The sequence below is a fragment of the Rana temporaria genome, chromosome 3, assembly GCF_905171775.1.
Source record: "Rana temporaria chromosome 3, aRanTem1.1, whole genome shotgun sequence".
NCBI lineage: Eukaryota > Metazoa > Chordata > Amphibia > Anura > Ranidae > Rana > Rana temporaria.
This window is the reverse complement of record NC_053491.1, coordinates 96,940,738-96,961,616: the sequence shown is the minus strand read 5'-3', so window position 1 is coordinate 96,961,616 and position 20,879 is coordinate 96,940,738. Positions and strand designations below refer to the sequence as shown.

Below are 20,879 nucleotides of genomic sequence, written 5' to 3'. Positions count from 1 at the left end.
TCTCTGTACTGTGTCTCTCTTTGGCAATCAGCGATTGCCGGCGGGCATCCATTGGCCAGTACCTGCTGATCAGCTTCTGCTGTGACAAATCACAATCAGAAGTGGCACACCAGCATGCCCCCCACCCCGAAGAGCAGAATCATATATATATATATATACATGATTCTGCATCGCACAGCTGCCCTGTAGCAGTGAAAAATATCCACTATTATATGTTTGCCTATTAGTAAAATTGCATGACAGTTTCAGCACCACGTTTTTACATATTTCGTAATCAACAAAGTTAATACGTTAATATAACCCTTCGAAAAACTGCAAATTTAGAAAGGCTTTCTTACAACTTTTCATCCTAACTTGATATATTCCATGATCTACAAATTATTTTGGTTATTTTTCACAATTTCTTTATGCTACATTTCAATAGCATCACTTCTTCTTTATAATTAGGCCCTAAAATGCTCTCATAGTCATGCCATCAATTAGAATTAAAACTAAAATAATCAATGCTGTCAAAATTTAGAGTATTGATAAAATGGATGAATTCTGCACTGTAATTCTGCATAGCTTGCCAATATAAAGGATAGATCAATCAACTTTAGGACAAAAGACAATGATACATAAAGCTAATCATGTTTTAAAGAACATTTTGTAAAATCAGATTGGATGTATTTCACAAGCTGGTTCCTCTTGGGGGTAAATGTAAAACGTTATCTTTAGTGACCTCAAATGTACACTCAGCACATGGAACACAGTCACAGAAGTTTACTTCCAAAGCCGAGCTCAGAAATGTTGACCTTTCACTCTGCAAGTGCTTGAGCAGTACTACGGTCCTTGGCATGTAGCTAAAATGAGCCACAAAATGTCAGCACAGTAATAACCACAGTTACCCGTGTCAAAGATTTTGACCTAGTGAATCTTGATATGCCCTTGAGAGTTAAAACTTAGGGTGACCTTACCATACATACCAAGCAGGCAAAATGTATTAATTATGCCCTTTAAACTTGGTACACTTTTCTTGCCCTAAATGTCATTTTAAACATTTCACGGTTTGGGGTTTACCAAATATATTTGTTTTGGAATCTAAAAATCATGCTCAATTGGTTGTGACATGGTCACATAATGCCACCGAGTGCAGGGGAATTTCTATAGAATAAAACTTGTCTGCTAAAGATATTTTCACAAAAAGATTTATATGAATATGGAGCAGGTACATATTTATTGAATCAGTGGTTGTCAGGACTGTGGGACTAATGCCGCGTACACACGATCATTTTTCAGCATGAAAAAAAAACGTTGTTTTTCAGCATGTCGAAAAAACAAAGTTTTCCCAACTTCATCATTAAAACGATGTTGCCCACACACCATCGTTTTAAAAAAATGATCTAGCAAAGCGCGGTGACGTACAACTATAAAGGGGAAGTTCCATTCGCCTTTGGGCTGCTTTAGCTGATTCCGTGTTAGTAAAAGACGATTCGCACTTTTTTGTCTGTTACAGCGTGATGAATGTGCTTACTCCAATATGAACGGTAGTTTTACCAGAACGAGCGCTCCCGTCTCATAACTTGCTTCTGAGCATGCGCGGGTTTAAAACGTCGTTTTAGCCCACACACGATCATTTTTTACAACCCGAAAAACGACATAGTTTAAAACGACGTTAAATGTTCAAATTTTTTTTTGTCGTTTTTCAGAACCTGAAAAATGATGTGAAGCCCACACACAATCATTTTAAATGACGTTTTTGGAAAACAATGTTTTTTTCATGCCGAAAAATGATCGTGTGTATGCGGCATTAGGCCCCTTCCACACGGGGCGGATCCGATGCAGCGGAGTCTGCCAGCTCAGCGGGAGATTTCTCCGTTGATCTCCACCGAGCCGGCGGATGACAGGTCTGTTTCTCTATAGGGAGATCGAACGAAAACGGACAGCATATCCGTTTTCATCAGATCTCATCCCATCCGATCCGTCAGGACGGATGGCGAACGTATTGCCATATGTCTGATTTTAGTGGATTGGATGTCAGCAGACATGGTCACCGCTGACATCCGTTGTTCCATAGACCTGCATGGAGTGTCTGTTCGGGTCCGCTGAAAAAACTGACAGGTGGACAGCCCGTTTAGGCCAAGCTGTGTTATAAAGGAACACATGATATATATATATATATATATATTTATATATATATATATATATATATATATATATATCATAAACAAAAAAAGTGGAGTAGCGCTAGAGACTGAAGGGCCTTCATATAACTAATAAATTAATAAGAAGGCTACATAAAAGTCCAATATATATCAAAAAAATATTGAACAGATTGATGATAAACAATTGGTTAATAGTCCAAACGTGTATCAAACTTGAGTGTAACACTCTGTTGTAACAACGAAGGAAAAAGAAGTCTGGCTCCAAATGGTAAATGTAACTTGCTGACCCTTACCAAAAAGGAAGATCCTAACGGACCTAGTCAAGCAGAAATCCCTGGATGGTGTATGTTGAAATGGAGATTGTCTGTTGAGACGATCCTTCCAGGGGTCACAAATCCGCCAATAAAGCAACCAGAAAAAAAACAGAACCTGTGATCCGTCAGGATCAATCAAAGCAGAGGGGATGTAGACAGTATGCAGAAATGGGACGTCTCAGCCATTAGTAAACGAATATGTCAGCAGGTCCAATAAATCGCACAGTGTCAGACTCAATAACGTACGATTTCCTAACGTACTTTTTCAAAAATTCAGCAGAGACTTAGGATGGTCGATCTATCAGATAACGTATAATCTGCACTTCCTAGGAACACAGGAATGTCTGCTGACGTGCTCTACCATGAATAGGGCCAGAATTTTTGAAAAAGTACGTTAGGAAATCGTACGTTATTGAGTCTGACACTGTGCGATTTATTGGACCTGCTGACATATTCGTTTACTAATGGCTGAGACGTCCCATTTCTGCATACTGTCTACATCCCCTCTGCTTTGATTGATCCTGACGGATCACAGGTTCTGTTTTTTTTCTGGTTGCTTTATTGGCGGATTTGTGACCCCTGGAAGGATCGTCTCAACAGACAATCTCCATTTCAACATACACCATCCAGGGATTTCTGCTTGACTAGGTCCGTTAGGATCTTCCTTTTTGGTAAGGCTGCATTCACATCTAGACGGACGAAATCGCGGCGTTTTGTCACCGCAAATCGCGGTAAAAATAGCGGCGTTTTGTACCGCGATTTGCGGCGACAAAACGCGGGTATTGTCCGCCTAGATGTGCCCCAAGATGACCCCCTCTATGGAGATGATTGCCATCTCCTAGCCGAACGCTCGAAGACGCCTGAAAAAAAGGTCCGGGACCTTTTTTCACGCCGCAGGCGACAGGCGTCCGGCGTTCGGCGTGGAGATGTGAACCATCTCCATAGAGGGACATGTATTTCCAGCCCTCTGGCGGCAGAGGCGTAGCGCTACAGGCGTAAAAACGCCTAGATGTGAATGGGGTCTAAGGGTCAGCAAGTTACATTTACCATTTGGAGCCAGACTTCTTTTTCCTTCGTTGTTACAACAGAGTGTTACACTCAAGTTTGATACACGTTTGGACTATTAACCAATTGTTTATCATCAATCTGTTCAATATTTTTTTGATATATATTGGACTTTTATGTAGCCTTCTCTTTAATTTATTAGTTATATGAAGGCCCTTCAGTCTCTAGCGCTACTCCACTTTTTTGTTTATGATTTATATGTTTGTATAAAATTTTTGAGTTAGCGGCTTTATTTTCTTGTCAATTTTTGGTAAGCGCACTTTTTCCTTTTTTATATATATATATATATATATATATATATATATATATATATATATATATATATATAGATAGATATAGATAGATATATGTATACACACACACACACACACACACACACACACAAAGGATACACACTGAATTATCTTGTTTTTATGTTTTTCACTGCAGAAGAAGAACTATGAACGTCTCCAAAAAGCCTTAGACAGTGTCATGTCCATCCGAGAGATGACCCAGGTAAACTTAAGAGTGGTATGTATGCCTGTCTGAAGGCTTAAAGTATAACTAAAGGCAAAACTTTTTTTTAAGTTTTGCGTAGAGTGGAGAGGGATTAGAATGCTTGTCAGTTTTTACTGCTGTCTCTGCCCCGTTAGCTAGATTCACCTTCTCTATTTGCCCTGCTTACCATTTTCATTGAAAGTAAAAGAAAATACCAAATTTTGGGTTGTCCCCAGAAAAGTAATAAAGGGGAAATCTTCCCATGAGAACACTAGATCTGGCGGTCCCCAAGGAATTGTGATCTGACGGTCCCCAAGGAATTGTGATCTGGCGGTCCCCAAGGAATTGTGATCTGGCGGTCCCCAAGGAATTCACTTGATTTGCAATGGGACATGGATGGTGAAAAAAAGTGACAGGGGTTATAACCCTCCCTTTCTCTATCCAAAATGAAAAAAAAAGTTTTGCCTATAGTTCTACTTTAAGCAATAACATGCTAATAATGATATACTGTCTTCTAGGGTTCATACTTGGAAATCAAAAAACAAATGGACCGCCTTGACCCATTGGCTCACCCATTATTGCAATGGTACTGCATATAAGATTATTCTGTTACAAATATTTAAAACTGTATCACAAAAGAACCTACCAGATTTAAATTTACTGACATGATACCCAAGATTTACTGGCACAGCCAAGTTTTTACTTGCATTTCCAAAAGTAAAAAAATAACAGTTTTAAGTACAAATTTCAGTATTTATAGTAAGTAAGTAGCGCAGGGACAGGACTCAGGAGGTCAAGAAATTAGAATGGGCAGGCATACACACACTTAAAATTGACTCTCACAGTGACACTGACAGCAGCACAGATGATGATGATGATGACACCTCACCGACACGACATGTCCCCTCCTGAGTCACAGTGACAGTCTCTCTCTACGCCAGGTCTCCCCTTTAGTCCAAACAGTACTGACAGTCCCGCGCCCGGCTTGCCTTGCTCCTGTCCTGCAGACCTGCACACGAGGCTCCAGCCGCTCTGCTCCCTTGCATCATGACAACACCACACAACATGCTCAGTCACCTCCTCCACCAGACCTGCCCCCCGCCGGCACTACCCAAACACACTGTAGAAGACATTCGGATGGTCTCGGCCAGCTCTGGACAAGAACTGTGAATGTGCAGTTCCGAGCCAAGTGTCACCTTTTCCTGTCACTGGCATTTATTGGTAGGAGAAACATGCCCATTTTTTACTGGCTGCCAGTAAAAATACTGACAGTTGGCAACACTTCTTATAATACATTTATTTTTTATATACAGTATGTCACAAAAGTGAGTACACCCCTCACATTTGTGTAAAACTTTTATTATATCTTTTCATGTGACAACACTGAAGAAATTATAATTTGCTACAATGTAAAGTAGTGAGTGTACAGCTTGTATAACAGTGTACATTTTCTTTCCCATCAAAATAACTCAACACACAGCCAATTATGTCTAAACCGCTGGCGACAAAAGTGAGTACACCCTAAGTGAAAATGTCCAAATTGGGCCCAAAGTGTCAATATTTTGTGTGGCTACCATTATTTTCTAGCACTGCATTAACCCGCTTGGGCATTCACTAGAGCTTCACAGGTTTCCACTGGAGTCCTCTTCCACGCCTTCATGATGAAATCATGGAGCTGGTGGATGTTAGAGACATTGCGCTCTTCCACCTTCCATTTGAGGAAGCACCACAGATGCTCAATAGGGTTTAGGTCTGGAGACATGCTTGGCCAGTCCATCACCTTTACCTTCAGCTTCTTTAGCAAGGCAGTGGTTGTCTTGGAGGTGTGTTTGGGGTCATTATCATGTTGGAATATTGCCCTGCGGCACAGTCTCTGAAGGGAGGGGCGCATGCTCTTCTTCAGTATGTCACATTCATGGTTCCCTCAATGAACTGTAGCTCCCCAGTGCCGACAACCACAGACCATGACACTCCCACCACTATGCTTGACTTTGTACTCCTCACCTGGTTGCCACCACACACGCTTGACACCATCTGAACCAAATAAGTTTATCTTGGTCATCATCTTTAGAAGAGGCTTCCTTCTGGGAAGACAGCCATGCAGACCAATTTGATGCAGTGTGTGGCATATGGTCTGAGCACTGTCAGGCTGACCCCCCACCCCTTCAACCTCTGCAGCAATGCTGGCAGCACTCATACGTCTATTTCCCAAAGACAACCTCTGCTTATGATGCTGAGCACATGAACTCAACCTCTGTGGTCAACCATGGCGAGGCCTGTTCTGAGTGGAACCTGTCCTGTTAAACCGCTGTATGGTGTAGGCCGCAGCTCAGTTTCAGGGTCTTAACAATCTACTTTTAGCCTAGGCCATCTTTATGTAGAGCAACAATTATTTTTTTCTTGTACAAAGAGTTTTATTGAAAAAGGTACATCAACAAACAAAAAGAGTACAAAAGAGAAAAAGACTGTGGTGGACACAGCATAAGGTATCAAACATCAGAACAAATAGTCTGTAGACCTGAGATCAATCCGGCATCTAGGGATCCAAAAGCGAATCCAGAAAACCGGCAATACAATGTCCTCAACTCCAGTAGCCTGCTAAATTAACCTAATGTCGGCTTAGGTGACATACCGGCTAACACGCCGGGGTAAATGTAGAACTTAAAAGCAAAGTTGCTATACGATACACAACATTACCAAAATATAAAAAATAAAAAAAAATAAAGATAATAAATAAAATAACAAACCAAAAATTAAAATTCAAGCAGGCACATAGCAGAGGATATCAGTTTTTCAAAATATAAAATAAATAATGCATCCTGTGTCCAGGGCCGACAGGACCAGGCCCGAGGGCCCAAGCCACAAAGAACAAAGAAAGAGAGGATGAAAAGAAAGAGAGTCCACTAGATAGGTTGCATGAGCAAGTAGCAATGAAGAGAAAGAGGAAAAGAAATAGAGAAAAGAAAATAGAAAAATGAAAGAAAGAAAAATAGAAAGAAAGAAAGAAAGAATGAAAGAGAGAAGGGGGTCCACGGGGCAGGGGGAACAGAGACCTATCAAAGAGAAAGTAGTGTTGGGTTAAATCGTGAAGGGTGGTTGTTAGCCACCCAGGGTTGCCATACCCTGAGAAATTTATCGTGGGTATCTGCTAACACAGCAGTGAGTTTCTCGTTAACCATAATATCATTAATGCAGTTTTTAACTGCTTCGAAACTGAGAACCGGGGTTTTCCAGGCCCTTGCAATGATCAATTTAGTTGCAGTAAAAACATGCGCCGCCAGCTGGCGTTCAGGGCGGAGAAGCTCCGTGATCGGTTTCCATAAAAGGGCCTCAAAAGGGTCCTTCTTTAGGTTGGTATCAAAGAGGTTGCGGAGCAACGCATACACTCTAACCCACAATCTGCATACCCTGGGACAGGTCCACCAGATATGTGCCATGGTACCCTCCTGAGAGCATCCACGGAAACACAAAGGGGAATAAGAAGGTATGAAACTCGCCAGTCTGGCCGGGGTATAGTACCACCTATAGAACACTTTATAAGCGTTCTCCTGAAAAAGAACATTGGTAGAGCATTTAGACAATGCCATGGTCATAGCCTGCCAATCTTCCGGATCGAGTTGCCTCCCGAGTTCAGCCTCCCACTGAAGGTGATAAGGTCTCAAGGGCGGTCTCCTAGAGTTGATAATCGCTGTATAAACGAGAGATATGAGTCCCGGGGAATGGGGGCGCGATCTACATAAGCTTTCAAAGGGGGTCATGGTATAGGGGGTAGGTTGGGATCTGATTAGGCGTTGGAGGAAATGTCGAAGTTGCAAGTAACTATAGTGTTCCCTGAGGGGAATATCATGGGAGGAACGTAAAAGCGAATAAGAAATAATCTTGGTTGGGGAGAGCAATAGAATGAACGTCTACAAAGCCGTGTTCAGTCCACCATGTAAACTGTAAGGGGTTATCCCTACCCGGAGGAAATAACGGGTTATGAAGGAAACGAAGTAATGGCAGATGGGGGGAGATCAGACCCGCAGAATATTTAACCGCATCCCACAATCTAAGGGAATGGGCCAGACAAGGACCTATAGAGGACGGGCGATGTGCTCGAGGGAGCCATGGAAGAGAGGCTAGAGGTGTTGGGTGAGAATCCACCAAGTCAAAAGTAGCCCACAGTGGCATTTGCTGTTTCTCGTGGAGGCGAGACAACGGAGCGATACCCGCCGCGGTATAGTAAGCATGCAAATTAGGGACCGAGAGGCCACCATTGATTCTGCGTGCAAAAAGCACTTGCCTCCTAATCCTGGGCCTCTTGGGGCCCCAGATAAACTGCAAAATTTTACGTTGGTGAATTCTAAGGATGTGAGAGGGTACCTGAACCGGTAAAACCCGAAAAAAATAAAGCAATTTCGGAAGATAGGTCATTCGTACCGTCGCCACCCTCCCGAACCAAGAGAGCGGAAGAGTGGACCAAGAGGTGAGCATAGCTGTCAGTTTGCCAAACAAAGAAGGAAAGTTGGCTTGATACAGTTCGGAATACTTCGGGGTAAGCTTAATCCCCAAGTAGGGTAATGAGGTCAACCACTGAAAAGGGAACGCAGACCGTAAAGAGTCTAAATCCGAGGGGCAAATATTGATAGACATCGCCTTCGACTTTGCCTGGTTGACAGCTAAGCCTGAGAACAAGGCAAAAGAATCCAAAAGTGACAACAGATTGGGGAGAGAAATTCTAGGTTTGGTGATGGTCAGCAGAATGTCATCTGCAAATAATGACAATTTGTGCGAAGTACCCGCCACCTCCACCCCTGACACGTCCGGATGGGATCGAATGGCCTCAGCCAAAGGCTCAAGAGCCAGGACGAACAGGAGCGGGGAAAGCGGGCAGCCCTGCCGCGTCCCCCTCCTAATAGGGAAGGTGGACGACTCAAAACCATAGTACCGAACCTTGGCCTGGGGGGAGTCATAGATAGCTGAAATCCAGCTCAAAAAAGAAGCACCAAAGCCATAATGGGTAAGGACTTGTGTCAAATAAGGCCAAGACAATGTGTCAAAGGCCTTATTGACATCGAGGGACAAAAACATCGTTTCCAGGGACCTAGCATGTACAATATGTTGAATTTGAAGAAGCCGTCTAATCGCATCCCCCGCTTGTCGATGAGGGACAAATCCCACCTGATCTTTCTTTATCAGGCGTGGGAGAAAAGAATTCAGGCGGTTGGCCAATATCTTAGTCAAGATTTTCATATCAATATTTATTAAGGAGATTGGCCTGAAATTAGCCCAAGAGGAATGGTCCCTATCCGGCTTCGGGATCATTACAATGTTAGCGGTCAGCAAATCAGGCGTGAACGACTGTCCCTTCTTTATAGAGTTGTACATGGCCGCCAAATGCGGGGCCAGGACGTCCGCTAGCTTCCGATAATACAAGGCCGTGAAGCCATCCGGGCCTGGTCTCTTGCCGATCTTCAAGTCCTTAATACATTGAAGAACTTCCTGGACCTGAATATCCCGGTCCATCAAAGACTTATGTGGGTCTGATAGAGAAGGTAAGGATAAGCCAGACAAAAAAGTGTCTAGACCCTGGGTAGATGAGTGAGTAGGGGGGGAATAAAGCTTTGTAAGACGGTGGCGGAATTCATCCAATATCCGTTGTGGATTACCCGTGAGGACGTTGTGGCGGGTACGCAGGTTTATGGGGGCAAATTTAGGGGCAAAGGTTCGGAGTCTATTAGCCAGCATCGCGTTAGGTTTATTCGCCTTGGCGTACCACTTTTGGCGAGCCCAACGTAAAGTGCGTTCGGCATCATCGGTCAAACACAAGTCCAAGTCCGTGCGGGCCGCATCTAAAAGCCTGCGATTCGCCGGGGAGGGAGCCTGCTTGAAGGCCGTAGACAAGACCTCCAAACGCTTCTCCAAAGCTCGACGAGCTTGAATACGCTCTCTCTTACGGTGTGACGCTATGCGAATCACATGGCCCCGAAGGACCACTTTATATGCTTCCCACAACGTCACTGGGGAAGAGACAGTTCCCGTATTGAGATTAAAATAGTCCTTAGAAGCTTCTTGAATATCTTTAAGAATTGCTTTAAAAGATAGAAGAGAGTCATTCATGACCCATGGGGCAAATTGCGGTTTGCTAAGAAGAGAGTGACACACTGTCAAAACAGGGTCATGATCTGACCAGGGGGCCGCTAAAATGGAAACAGAGTCGACCAAAGGAAGATGTTTCCGGAGTACAAACATATGGTCGATCCTGGAATGGGAATGATGAGGATGAGAATAATGGGTATAGTCCCTACCAAGGGGATGAAATTCCCGCCAGAGATCCACCAAGTCGTGATTACGCAAAGCCCGTAGAAATTTTTTAGCAGCGGGAGATGGGGACGTATGTTCCGATGGATACTAACAATTATTTTTTTCAGATCCTCAGAAAGTTCTTTGCCATTAGGTGCCATGTTGAACTTCCAGTGACCAGTATGAGAGAGTGAGAGTGATAACACCAAATTTAACACACCTGCTCCCTGTTCACACCTGAGGCTTTGTAACACTAACAAGTCAGATGAGATGGGGGAGGGAAAATGGCTAATTGGGCCCAATTTGTACTTTTTTACTTAGGGGTGTACTCACTTTTGTTGCTAGCAGTTTAGACATTAATAGCTGTGTGTTGAGTTATTTTGAAGGGACAGCAAATTTACACTGTTAGACAAGCTGTACACTCACTACACAACATTGTAGCAAAGTGTAATTTCTTCAGTGTTGTCACATGAAAAGGTAATAAAATATTTACAAATATGTGAGGGCTGTACTCACTTTTGTGAGATACTGTATATTACATAAAACACAGCCAGTCATCCTAATGCTAGAGTCATATTTCCATAAAAGCAGGCATTCTATTGAACATACATACAGGCCTCAAGCAGCCTTGGCTCTTTAGACTATTAGGTCATACAAGTTATATACATACATGCTATTAGACAAACAGAAAAATAGAGAGACAGAGAGCTATGGCCATTGGGATAAGCATCACATACCATACATAGCATATAAACCTGTTCCTTAAAATCTGAGTACTTTTGAATAAATGATTCTACCTAAATTACCACATAATTTTATCTTTCTTATTGCAGGATCATTTCCAGTAACAGATCCCATATTGTAAAACTGCCCCTAAGCAGGGTGAGTGTTTCACCATATTAATTGTGCTTAACCAAAAGTATACACGATGTTGCAAGTAAATATATAATATAAAGGAGATAACATAGGTATTAGGCCCCTTTCACGCGGCAAGCCCGATCGGATCCACCTGTCCGTTTTTCAGGTAGATCTGAGCGGGCCATCCATTGACTCCTATGGGGAGACGGATGTCAACGGAGTCTGCCATCCGATCCGCTAAAATTAAATGCATGGCGATACGTTCGCCATCCGTCTTGATGGATCTCGGATGAGATCTGAAAACAGACATGCTGTCCATTTTCATCCGATCTCTCCATAGGAATCAGTGGCGCTCTGACAGGCCCCTCCCCACTCAGTGAGCAGAGACAGACCTGTCATCCGCTGGCTCAGCGGAGATCAATAGAGCGATCTCCTGCTGAGCTGGCAGACTCTGATGAGCAGATTCGCCTCGTGTGAATGAGGCCTTAAGTTGAATATACATTCTAAAGGGACCTCGCCTATGGAATGCACTACCAACCACCATCCGACTGGAGTCGGACCACTTGGCCTTCAGGAGAAAGATTAAAACCCATCTCTTCTGAGGTCAAGGGGTTCCTTACCCATGAAATGGATACAGCGCCCAGAGGCGATTCAGTTCGCATGTGTTGCGCTTTACAAGTCTCTCTCTCTCTCTCTCTCTCTAAAAAAGGTGACTATATACACAGGTAGATGCATTCATAGAGTAAACAGATTTTCTATCCTTCTGATATAATAGAGATCTAAGTGAAAATAAAGCCTCGTACAGTATACCGTGCGTGTGTACGAGGCTTTGAGGTTTCTCATCAAGAAAACTGCCCAGAATCTCGACGAGAAAAATAGAGAACCTGCTCTCTATTTTCTCGTCGTGAGATTCTCGGCAGTGTTTTCCTGCCGAGAAACCCGAGCGTGTGTATACTTACCTCTCCATGGAAACCCGCGCATGCTCGAAATCATTTCGACGCATGCACGGTAGCTTCCAAGGCATAGGTAGGATGAAGCAAGATGGCGGCGACGGCATCGTCTGTGAGGAGCGCATGCTTGTCGTAGTCGATGACGTCACTGTGTTCGTGCCATTCAAAAGAACGGCGGTTCTTTTGAATGTTGTGTGTGTACAATCGGCCGGCAAGAGAATCTTGCCAGGAATCTCGTCAGGAAAAACATTTTTTTCTTATTGAGAATCCGGGCAGTGTGTACATGGCTTTAGACAACAAAGTTGACTTGATCAACTATGCGTGATGATGCTTTAAAGATTAAGTCAGCTTAGTCCTTAGTCCTTCTATTGATTTTTTTGAGATATATCAGAACCCAGGTCTAAAGAAGATCACTGTGGTTTATGTAACAAATGAGGACATAGTTGTAAGCTGCAATATTGGGTAATGGAGAAGAGTGGAGTTATAAAGAGTAACCAATTAAAATGAAAAAAGTAGATATTGATATAATCTGTACATTTTTTCTAGTGAACTATGTGTGTATATATCTGTTCAGTCATTTCTAACTTGGCTACTCTGTGGACCAGTGCCCTGGGCACCGTGGGGGTTATTTACAAAAGGCAAATCCACTTCGCAAAGTGCACTTGAAATTGCACTGAAAATGCACTTGGAAGTGCAGTCGCTGTAGATCTGAGGGGGACATGCAAGGAAAATAAAAAACAGCACTTTAGCTTGCACATGATTGGATGATAAAATCAGCAGAGCTTCCCCTCATTTCAGATCTAGCCCTCAGATTTACAGCGACTGCACTTCCAAGTGCACTTTCAGGGCAATTTCAAGTGAACTTTGCAATAACCCCCCATGTCTGATACACGTGAAAGACTTTTTCCAAAGAATTTTCTTGGCAACACTCTCCAAATGCTCAGCTTGGGACTGGCATGCAGAATGTGATACATATCGGTATAGCCAATTTGTACACACATGCAAAAGCCAATTTGGACAGGAGCCAACTAACCTTCCAGCTTGTCTTTGGAGTATGGGAGAAAACCCACGTGAACACCAGGAGAACATACAAACTCAACGCAAATAGTGTCCTTGCCAGTCTACAGTAAAATGTTTATTTTTTATTCATTTTTTTGCAAAATCTTTTTTATTACATTTTTCATTAGCATATAAAATTAGCCCACGCAGGGGCCAAACCTTTGCCCACACAGGGGCAGTTCTTCTGATGCAGCAAAATACCGCAACAGGGCACAACATAAACAAACTAACTCATACTATAACCCTAATGTGGGGAGAGGTTCAGTTCAGGAGAATCTGTGTTCAAATTGGTACCAACAGGATAATGCAACATGAGAATAGTTGGGTCAATATACTAACAGACTAGAGATATAGGCCCGGATTCTCGTACCTTGGCGCATAGTTATGCCGGCGTAGCGTATCGAATATACGCTACGCCGACGTCGCGCAGAGCGGCGAGTACAGTATTCACAAAGCACTTGCTCCCAACGTTGCGCCAGCGTAACGTAAATTCTTTGGCGCAAACCGGCCTAATTCAAAGTAGGTGGAAGTGGGTGTGATCCATTCAAATGAACCGTGACCCCATGCAAATGATGGGCCGAACATACGTCGAATCACTGCCTACGACGTGAACGTAACCTACGCCCAGCCCTATTCACGTACTACTACGTAAACGACGTAATATACGACGGCTGTTTCCTGGTCCATACCTTAACATGACTTACACCTGCTTTATGAGGCTTAACTTTACGCTGGACGTACGACTTACGTAAACCGCGTATATTAATGCGCCGGGCGCAGTACGTTTGTGAATCGGCGTATCTCACTCATTTGCATTATCGAATCGTAAATCAATGGGAGCGCCCCTTGTGGCCAGCGTAAATATGCGCCCAGGATACGACGGCGTAGGAAACTTACGTCGGTCGTAGGAAGCCTATTTTCAGGCGTATCTAGTTCTATGGGCACGGCGCACAGATACGATGGCGCACATTGACACTGACATAAGTGCATAAGTGCTACGTGCTACGAGAATCCGGGCCATAGTGTTAATCTAGGAATTGGTTACTGCATCAGTTGCCATGGTATTGTCATCTCGCCAACTTAAAATGTTTATAAAATGAAAAATGCCTACGAAGGCATAAAGATGATAAAAGCATCTAATTTTGTATGAAGTTATGCAATGTTTTACATCATATGCTGCATAGATTTTCCTCTCTCCCTTTTCTCTCTCCTTTTTTCACCCTCTTTTTTCATTTCTCATCAATTATTACACTTCTTTTTTTATTTCTTTAAACCATCCCCACAAAATTACAACGTCATTTTAATCTTTGTTTTCCTATCCCAGTGATGGCGAACCTTTTTGAGCCCGAGTGCCCAAACTGCAACACAAAACCTAATTTTTTTTTGAAGTGCCAACACTGCAATTAAACATGAATACCAAGGTTTTCGTTTAGAAAAATCAACTCGTACACTTGTCCAAACTAATTAACAGCTTTTGTTTTAAAAGAAAAACACAATAACAGAGCTTTCTATTAAACATTTTTTTTTTATTGAAAAAGATTCTCAACAACTGTACTTGTGCATGTATTTTTGGATAAGGATACATTTGCAGATCGCTGGTAAAGATGCCTTTGCTGATCGCTGGTAAGGATGCCTTTGCTAGGCATTTTCAAAGATGGCTTTGCTGGGCATTTCCAAAGATGGCTTTGCTGGGCATTTTCAAAGATGACTTTGCTGGCCATTTTCAAAGATGACTTTGCTGGGCATTTTCAAAGATGACTTTGCTGGGCATTTCCAAAGATGGCTTTGCTGGGCATTTCCAAAGATGGCTTTGCTGGGCATTTCCAAAGATGGCTTTGCTGGGCATTTCCAAAGATGGCTTTGCTGGGCATTTCCAAAGATGGCTTTGCTGGGCATTTCCAAAGATGGCTTTGCTGGGCATTTCCAAAGATGGCTTTGCTGGGCATTATTAAAGATGCCTTGGTAAGGCATCTTTAAAGATGCCATTGCTGGGCATTTTTAAAGATGCCTTGTCTGGGCATTGGTAAAGATTGGTAAAGATGCCTTGGTTGGGCATTAGATGCCTTGGCTGGGCATTGGTAAAGATGCATTTGCTTACACAAGGGATAGAGATCTACAATGCTGTGATGGGTACAGGCACAGTATACTTTGCATAGCTAAAAGACATTATTGAACATAAGCAGAGGATGAGTCTAATGATCTATTGCTGGGCATTATTAAAGATGCCTTGGCTGGGCATTGGTAAAGATGCCTTAGCTGGGCATTGGTAAAGATGCCATGGCTGGGCATTATTAAAGATGCCATGACTGGGCATTTTTAAAGATGCCTTGGCTGGGCATTGGTAAAGATGCCTTGCCTGGGCATTATTAAAGATGCCATTGCTGGGCATTTTTAAAGATGCCTTGGCTGGGCATTGGTAAAGATGCCTTGCCTGGGCATTATTAAAGATGCCATTGCTGGGCATTTTTAAAGATGCCTTGGCTGGGCATTGGTAAAGATGCCTTGCCTGGGCATTATTAAAGATGCCATTGCTGGGCATTTTTAAAGATGCCTTGGCTGGGCATTGGTAAAGATGCCTTGCCTGGGCATTATTAAAGATGCCATTGCTGGGCATTTTTAAAGATGCCTTGGCTGGGCATTGGTAAAGATGCCTTGCCTGGGCATTATTAAAGATGCCATTGCTGGGCATTTTTAAAGATGCCTTGGCTGGGCATTGGTAAAGATGCCTTGTCTGGGCATTGGTAAAGATGCCTTGGCTGGGCATTGGTAAAGATGCAATGACACATTTTTGTTTTTTTCATTTTAGCCCTTTGGATTCTTCTTTGCAATTCTTGTAGATTAGAATCTACAGCAGCTTCCAGACCCAGCAGAGCAGTGGGCATTTTTAAAGATACCTTGGCTGGGCATTTTTAAAGATGCCTTGGCTGGGCATTGGTAAAGATGCCTTGCCTGGGCATTATTAAAGATGCCATTGCTGGGCATTTTTAAAGATGCCTTGGCTGGGCATTGGTAAAGATGCCTTGTCTGGGCATTGGTAAAGATGCCTTGGCTGGGCATTATTAAAGATGCCATTGCTGGGCATTTTTAAAGATGCCTTGGCTGGGCATTGGTAAAGATGCCTTGCCTGGGCATTATTAAAGATGCCATTGCTGGGCATTTTTAAAGATGCCTTGGCTGGGCATTGGTAAAGATGCCTTGTCTGGGCATTGGTAAAGATGCCTTGGCTGGGCATTGGTAAAGATGCAATGACACATTTTTGTTTTTTTTCATTTTAGCCCTTTGGATTCTTCTTTGCAATTCTTGTAGATTAGAATCTACAGCAGCTTCCAGACCCAGCAGAGCAGTGGGCATTTTTAAAGATACCTTGGCTGGGCATTTTTAAAGATGCCTTGGCTGGGCATTGGTAAAGATGCCTTGCCTGGGCATTATTAAAGATGCCATTGCTGGTCATTTTTAAAGATGCCTTGGCTGGGCATTGGTAAAGATGCCTTGCCTGGGCATTATTAAAGATGCCATTGCTGGGCATTTTTAAAGATGCCTTGGCTGGGCGTTGATAAAGATTTGGGATGCTTTTGCACAATTAATGTGATTTTTGCTGTTGTATGCATGCTGATAACTTGTCAAACCTTGGCTCATACTCCGTTAGTTTGAGAGCAACACATACAGCACTCAAATCATCTGTTAGTCTATTTCTGGCATCACATTTGATATAATTCAATGCTGAAAACAGCTGCTCACAAGCATAGGATGACCCAAACAAAGTAAGGAAAGCAATCCCAAGTGTTTTCATTGCCTTAAAATTATTTGGCAGAGAATTCCACACTTTAAGTATTTCATTTTCTGAACTAGCAACTGTGCTGTCTTTGGTCATCCCTTCACACTCCATCTTTTCAAGAGTGGCACGCAGGTCAGAGAATTTATTTTTCCAGATAGAGCTTTCTTGAAATTCCAGTAGCTCCATTTCCAAATTTTCTAAATCTAACCAGTGTAAGCAGGAAAGATCAAGTTCTTCAAATTTGGCTTTATCTGGAGAAGTAAGAAAACTCAGGGTTGTTTCCATCTTACGGAACTGTACAAATCTGTTGCCAAAATTCTCCTTTGCAACTGCTATAATGCTAGAAAATTCTTTGTAGATTTCATGATGGTTTGGATTGTCTGTAAATGTTGTAGAATTTTCCAAATGCATTTTTAGATTGGGAAAATATTTCAGCTGCCCACTTTCAAGGTCTCTTTCAAAAACCTGCAGTTTTCTCTCAAATGTTCTGATATCACAAAACATTCTTTCTGCTGTTTTCCCTAAACCTTGCAGTTTTTTGTTCAGGACATTGAAGTGTATTGTAAAATCAGTAAAAAACATGAGATTGGTGAGCCAGGTCATATCAGTGAGCTGTGGATATTCCTGCCCCTTGTCATTCATAAACAGCCTAATTTCATCCAAACAGGCTACAAATCTCTCCAAGACCCGTCCTCTGCTTAGCCATCGTACATTATTGTACATAAGTAAAGTATTATACTGTGCCTGTACCTCATCAAGAAGTGCTTGAAACTGTCGAAAATTAAGAGCACGAGCCATGATGTAATTCACCATTTTTGTGACATCCTTGAGGATATCGTCTAATATTTTGCTGCTTTCCTTGGCACAAAGAGCTTCTTGATGTATAATACAATGAAATTGAATGACTGGGTGCTTTGCTTCTTTGACAAAAAACTGTATGAAACCAGATGTTACCCCCACCATGGAAGGTGCCCCGTCACTAGTAACTGAAACCACTTTTTCTGGCCTTATGTCTTGTGAGACAAAAGCCTCCATCACAGCATTGTAGATATCTATCCCTTGTGTTCTTCCAGGCAAAGACAACAGTTTCATGAGCTCCTCTCTCATGGTGTCACCAACAGCATAACGCAAAATTACTGCTAGCCTTGCATGATTATTTATGTCTGTGCTTTCATCCAAGCACATGGAGTAACAGGCTGCCTTTTGTAAGTCAGTGGTGAGCTGCTGACTAACATCACTTGCCATACGCAGGACTCTATCTTTAACAGTATTTCTGCTAAGTGGCATTTCAGAGATTCGTTGCTTAATTTTGTCCTTGTTTGGAAATTCATGAAAAAGGGAATTACTCACAGCCAACATGGCCGTTTTGATAAAATCGCCATCAGAGAGGGGCTTTCCATGTTTTGCTATGCACAGTGAAATTTCAAAGCTGGCATTTGCCAGATAATTTGTTTTAGAAAGATAGTTGCAAAAACTACGATACTGGCAGTGATATCTCTTCAATTTCCCATCAAGAAACTCTTTTCTTTCAGCTACACCAAGTTCGGCAACACTTTTGTGGTTGGTATCAAAATGACGTTTGACACTAGATGTGCGAGATACCACACTTTCACTACACAGAACACATAACGCTTTCCCATTGCGTTCAATCACTCCAAATGACTGTGTCCAGGTCTCTTGGAATGATCTTCCACTATCTGTTTTTAATTTTGCTTTTTTTGATGTACTCATTTTTGGTTGTTCATGTCTACAAAAAACACAAAATGTATAAAATAAGGATGGATGAAGCACCCAATACAAATCTATCCCTACCTACCTATACCAAAAATATTATTGCAACATTTCACAAAAAAGGTAGAACAACTCACGGTTTTGTAGACAGATATACATCGTCCAATATCCTGTGAAACAAGAAGTCGCGCTGTGCCGCTGCTGACACCGCTATGCTGGGTCTGGAAGCTGCTGTAGATTCTGAATTGCAAAGAAGAATCCCAAAGAGAGGGCTGTAATGAAAAAAAAAATATGTTTTCATTGTTGTCCATAGGGACACAGGAAACTACCATAGCCCAGGGGCCAGATGTGACCCTTAGCAACTTACGTTTCTGTAATGTAGACAGATATAAGCTCAAATCGTCCAATGTCCTGTGAAACAACAAGGCGTGCTGTGCCGCTGCTGACACCGCTCTGCTGGGTCTGAAAGCTGCTGTACATTCTACAAGATTTGCAAAGTAGAATCCCGGAGAGAGGGCTGTAATGAAAAAAAAAATATGTTTTCATTGTTGTCCATAGGGACACAGGAAACTACCGTAGCCCGGGGGCCAGATGTGACCCTTAGCAACTTACTTTTTTTAATGTAGACAGATATAAGCTCAAATCGTCCAATGTCCTGTGAAACAAGAAGTCGCGCTGTGCCGCTGCTGACACCGCTCTGCTGGGTCTGGAAGCTGCTGTAGATTCTACAAGAATTGCAAAGAAGAATCCAAAGGGCTAAAATGAAAAAAAAAAAAAGTGTGTCATTGTTGTCCATAGGCCAGGACACAGGCCCAATAACAGCAATGATGGGGGTTATATGTTTGCAAATGACACCTATGCCCAATAACAGCAAACATATTACCTCCCTCATTGCTGTTTTTGGGCCTAGGTGTCATTTGCAAACATATTACCCCCCTCATTGCTGTTATTGGGCCTAGGTGTCATTTGCAAACATATTACCCCCCTCATTTGCAATGAGGGGGGTAATATGTTTGCAAAGGACACCTAGACCCAATAACAGCAATGAGGGGGGTAATATGTTTGCAAATGACACCTAGGCCCAATAACAGCAAACATATTACCCCCCTCATTGCTGTTATTGGGCCTGGGTGTCATTTGCAAACATATTACCCCCCTCATTGCTTTTATTGGGCCTAGGTGTCCTTTGCAAACATATTACCCCCCTCATTGCTGTTATTGGGCCTGGGTGTCATTTGCAAACATATTACCCCCCTCATTGCTTTTATTGGGCCTAGGTGTCCTTTGCAAACATATTACCCCCCTCATTGCTGTTATTGGGCCTGGGTGTCATTTGCAAACATATTACCCCCCTCATTGCAAATGACACCTATGCCCAATAACAGTAATGAGGGAGGTAATATGTTTGCAAATGACACCTATGCCCAATAACAGCAAACATATTACCTCCCTCATTGCTGTTTTTGGGCCTAGGTGTCATTTGCAAACATATTACCTCCCTCATTGCTGTTATTGGGCATAGGTGTCACTTGCAATGAGGGGGGTAATATGTTTGGAAAGGACAACTAGACCCAATAACAGCAATGAGGGGGGTAATATGTTTGCAGAACAAAGTTTCCCAAGTCAGTCAGCAACTGTCAGAACACCCACCAGCGAGATTAGCTAAAGTAATTGTTCAGCAAAATTTTACATTTTAGATTGGGTGATGTTAGCAGGGCAACCCATAATAGACGTCATAAAACGACCCAGGTATCCCATGTCTAAATAGTATTCGAGTAATAAGTATTCTTACCTTTGTCTGCAGCTGAATCAAACTGCGCAATGAAGAAGATGGCTTCACGAGTCTTGCAGCTCTTTCCCGCCGTGCGTCTTCTCCTCATGCTCCCAGTCACGCCCAGCAGCACGTCAGGCAGTGGATGATCTGAGAGCTTTCATTGGGTAGCAAGCTAACACGTGACCTCCGGGCGCTCATTCTAAGTTACGCCCACTCGGACACGTCACCGCTAGCACAGGGTAGTGTGGGAAATGTAGTTTCTAGTTGCGGTTGACGATTTAATTTTTTTTTCTTTGACATTTCTGCATTGTCACCGCGTGCCCACCAAAACAGCTTGCCGTGCCGGGAGCGGCACGCGTGCCACGCGTTCGCCATCACTGTATCCCATATGCCATACCCTTTTATCTTTTTCTTAATTTTTTATAATTCGATGATCTTGATTTTCTTTTT

The 20,879-nt window shown here is 42.7% G+C and overlaps 1 protein-coding gene across 6 annotated transcripts in view; it reads left to right on the top strand.

Moving 5' to 3' along the window:
- Positions 1 to 20,879, top strand: part of PARP6 (poly(ADP-ribose) polymerase family member 6) — a 109,195-nt gene that overhangs the window by 67,350 nt on the left and 20,966 nt on the right. For 4 of the 6 annotated variants that reach the window (XM_040343034.1, XM_040343033.1, XM_040343039.1 and 1 more), the window contains 3 exons: positions 3,953 to 4,033; positions 4,519 to 4,586; positions 11,116 to 11,164. In XM_040343034.1, coding sequence (XP_040198968.1) covers positions 3,953 to 4,033; positions 4,519 to 4,586; positions 11,116 to 11,164 — 198 coding nt within the window. The remainder of the gene's footprint in view (positions 1 to 3,952; positions 4,034 to 4,518; positions 4,587 to 11,115; positions 11,165 to 20,879) is intronic. The other 2 variants (XM_040343038.1, XM_040343037.1) reach the window with 1 other exon arrangement.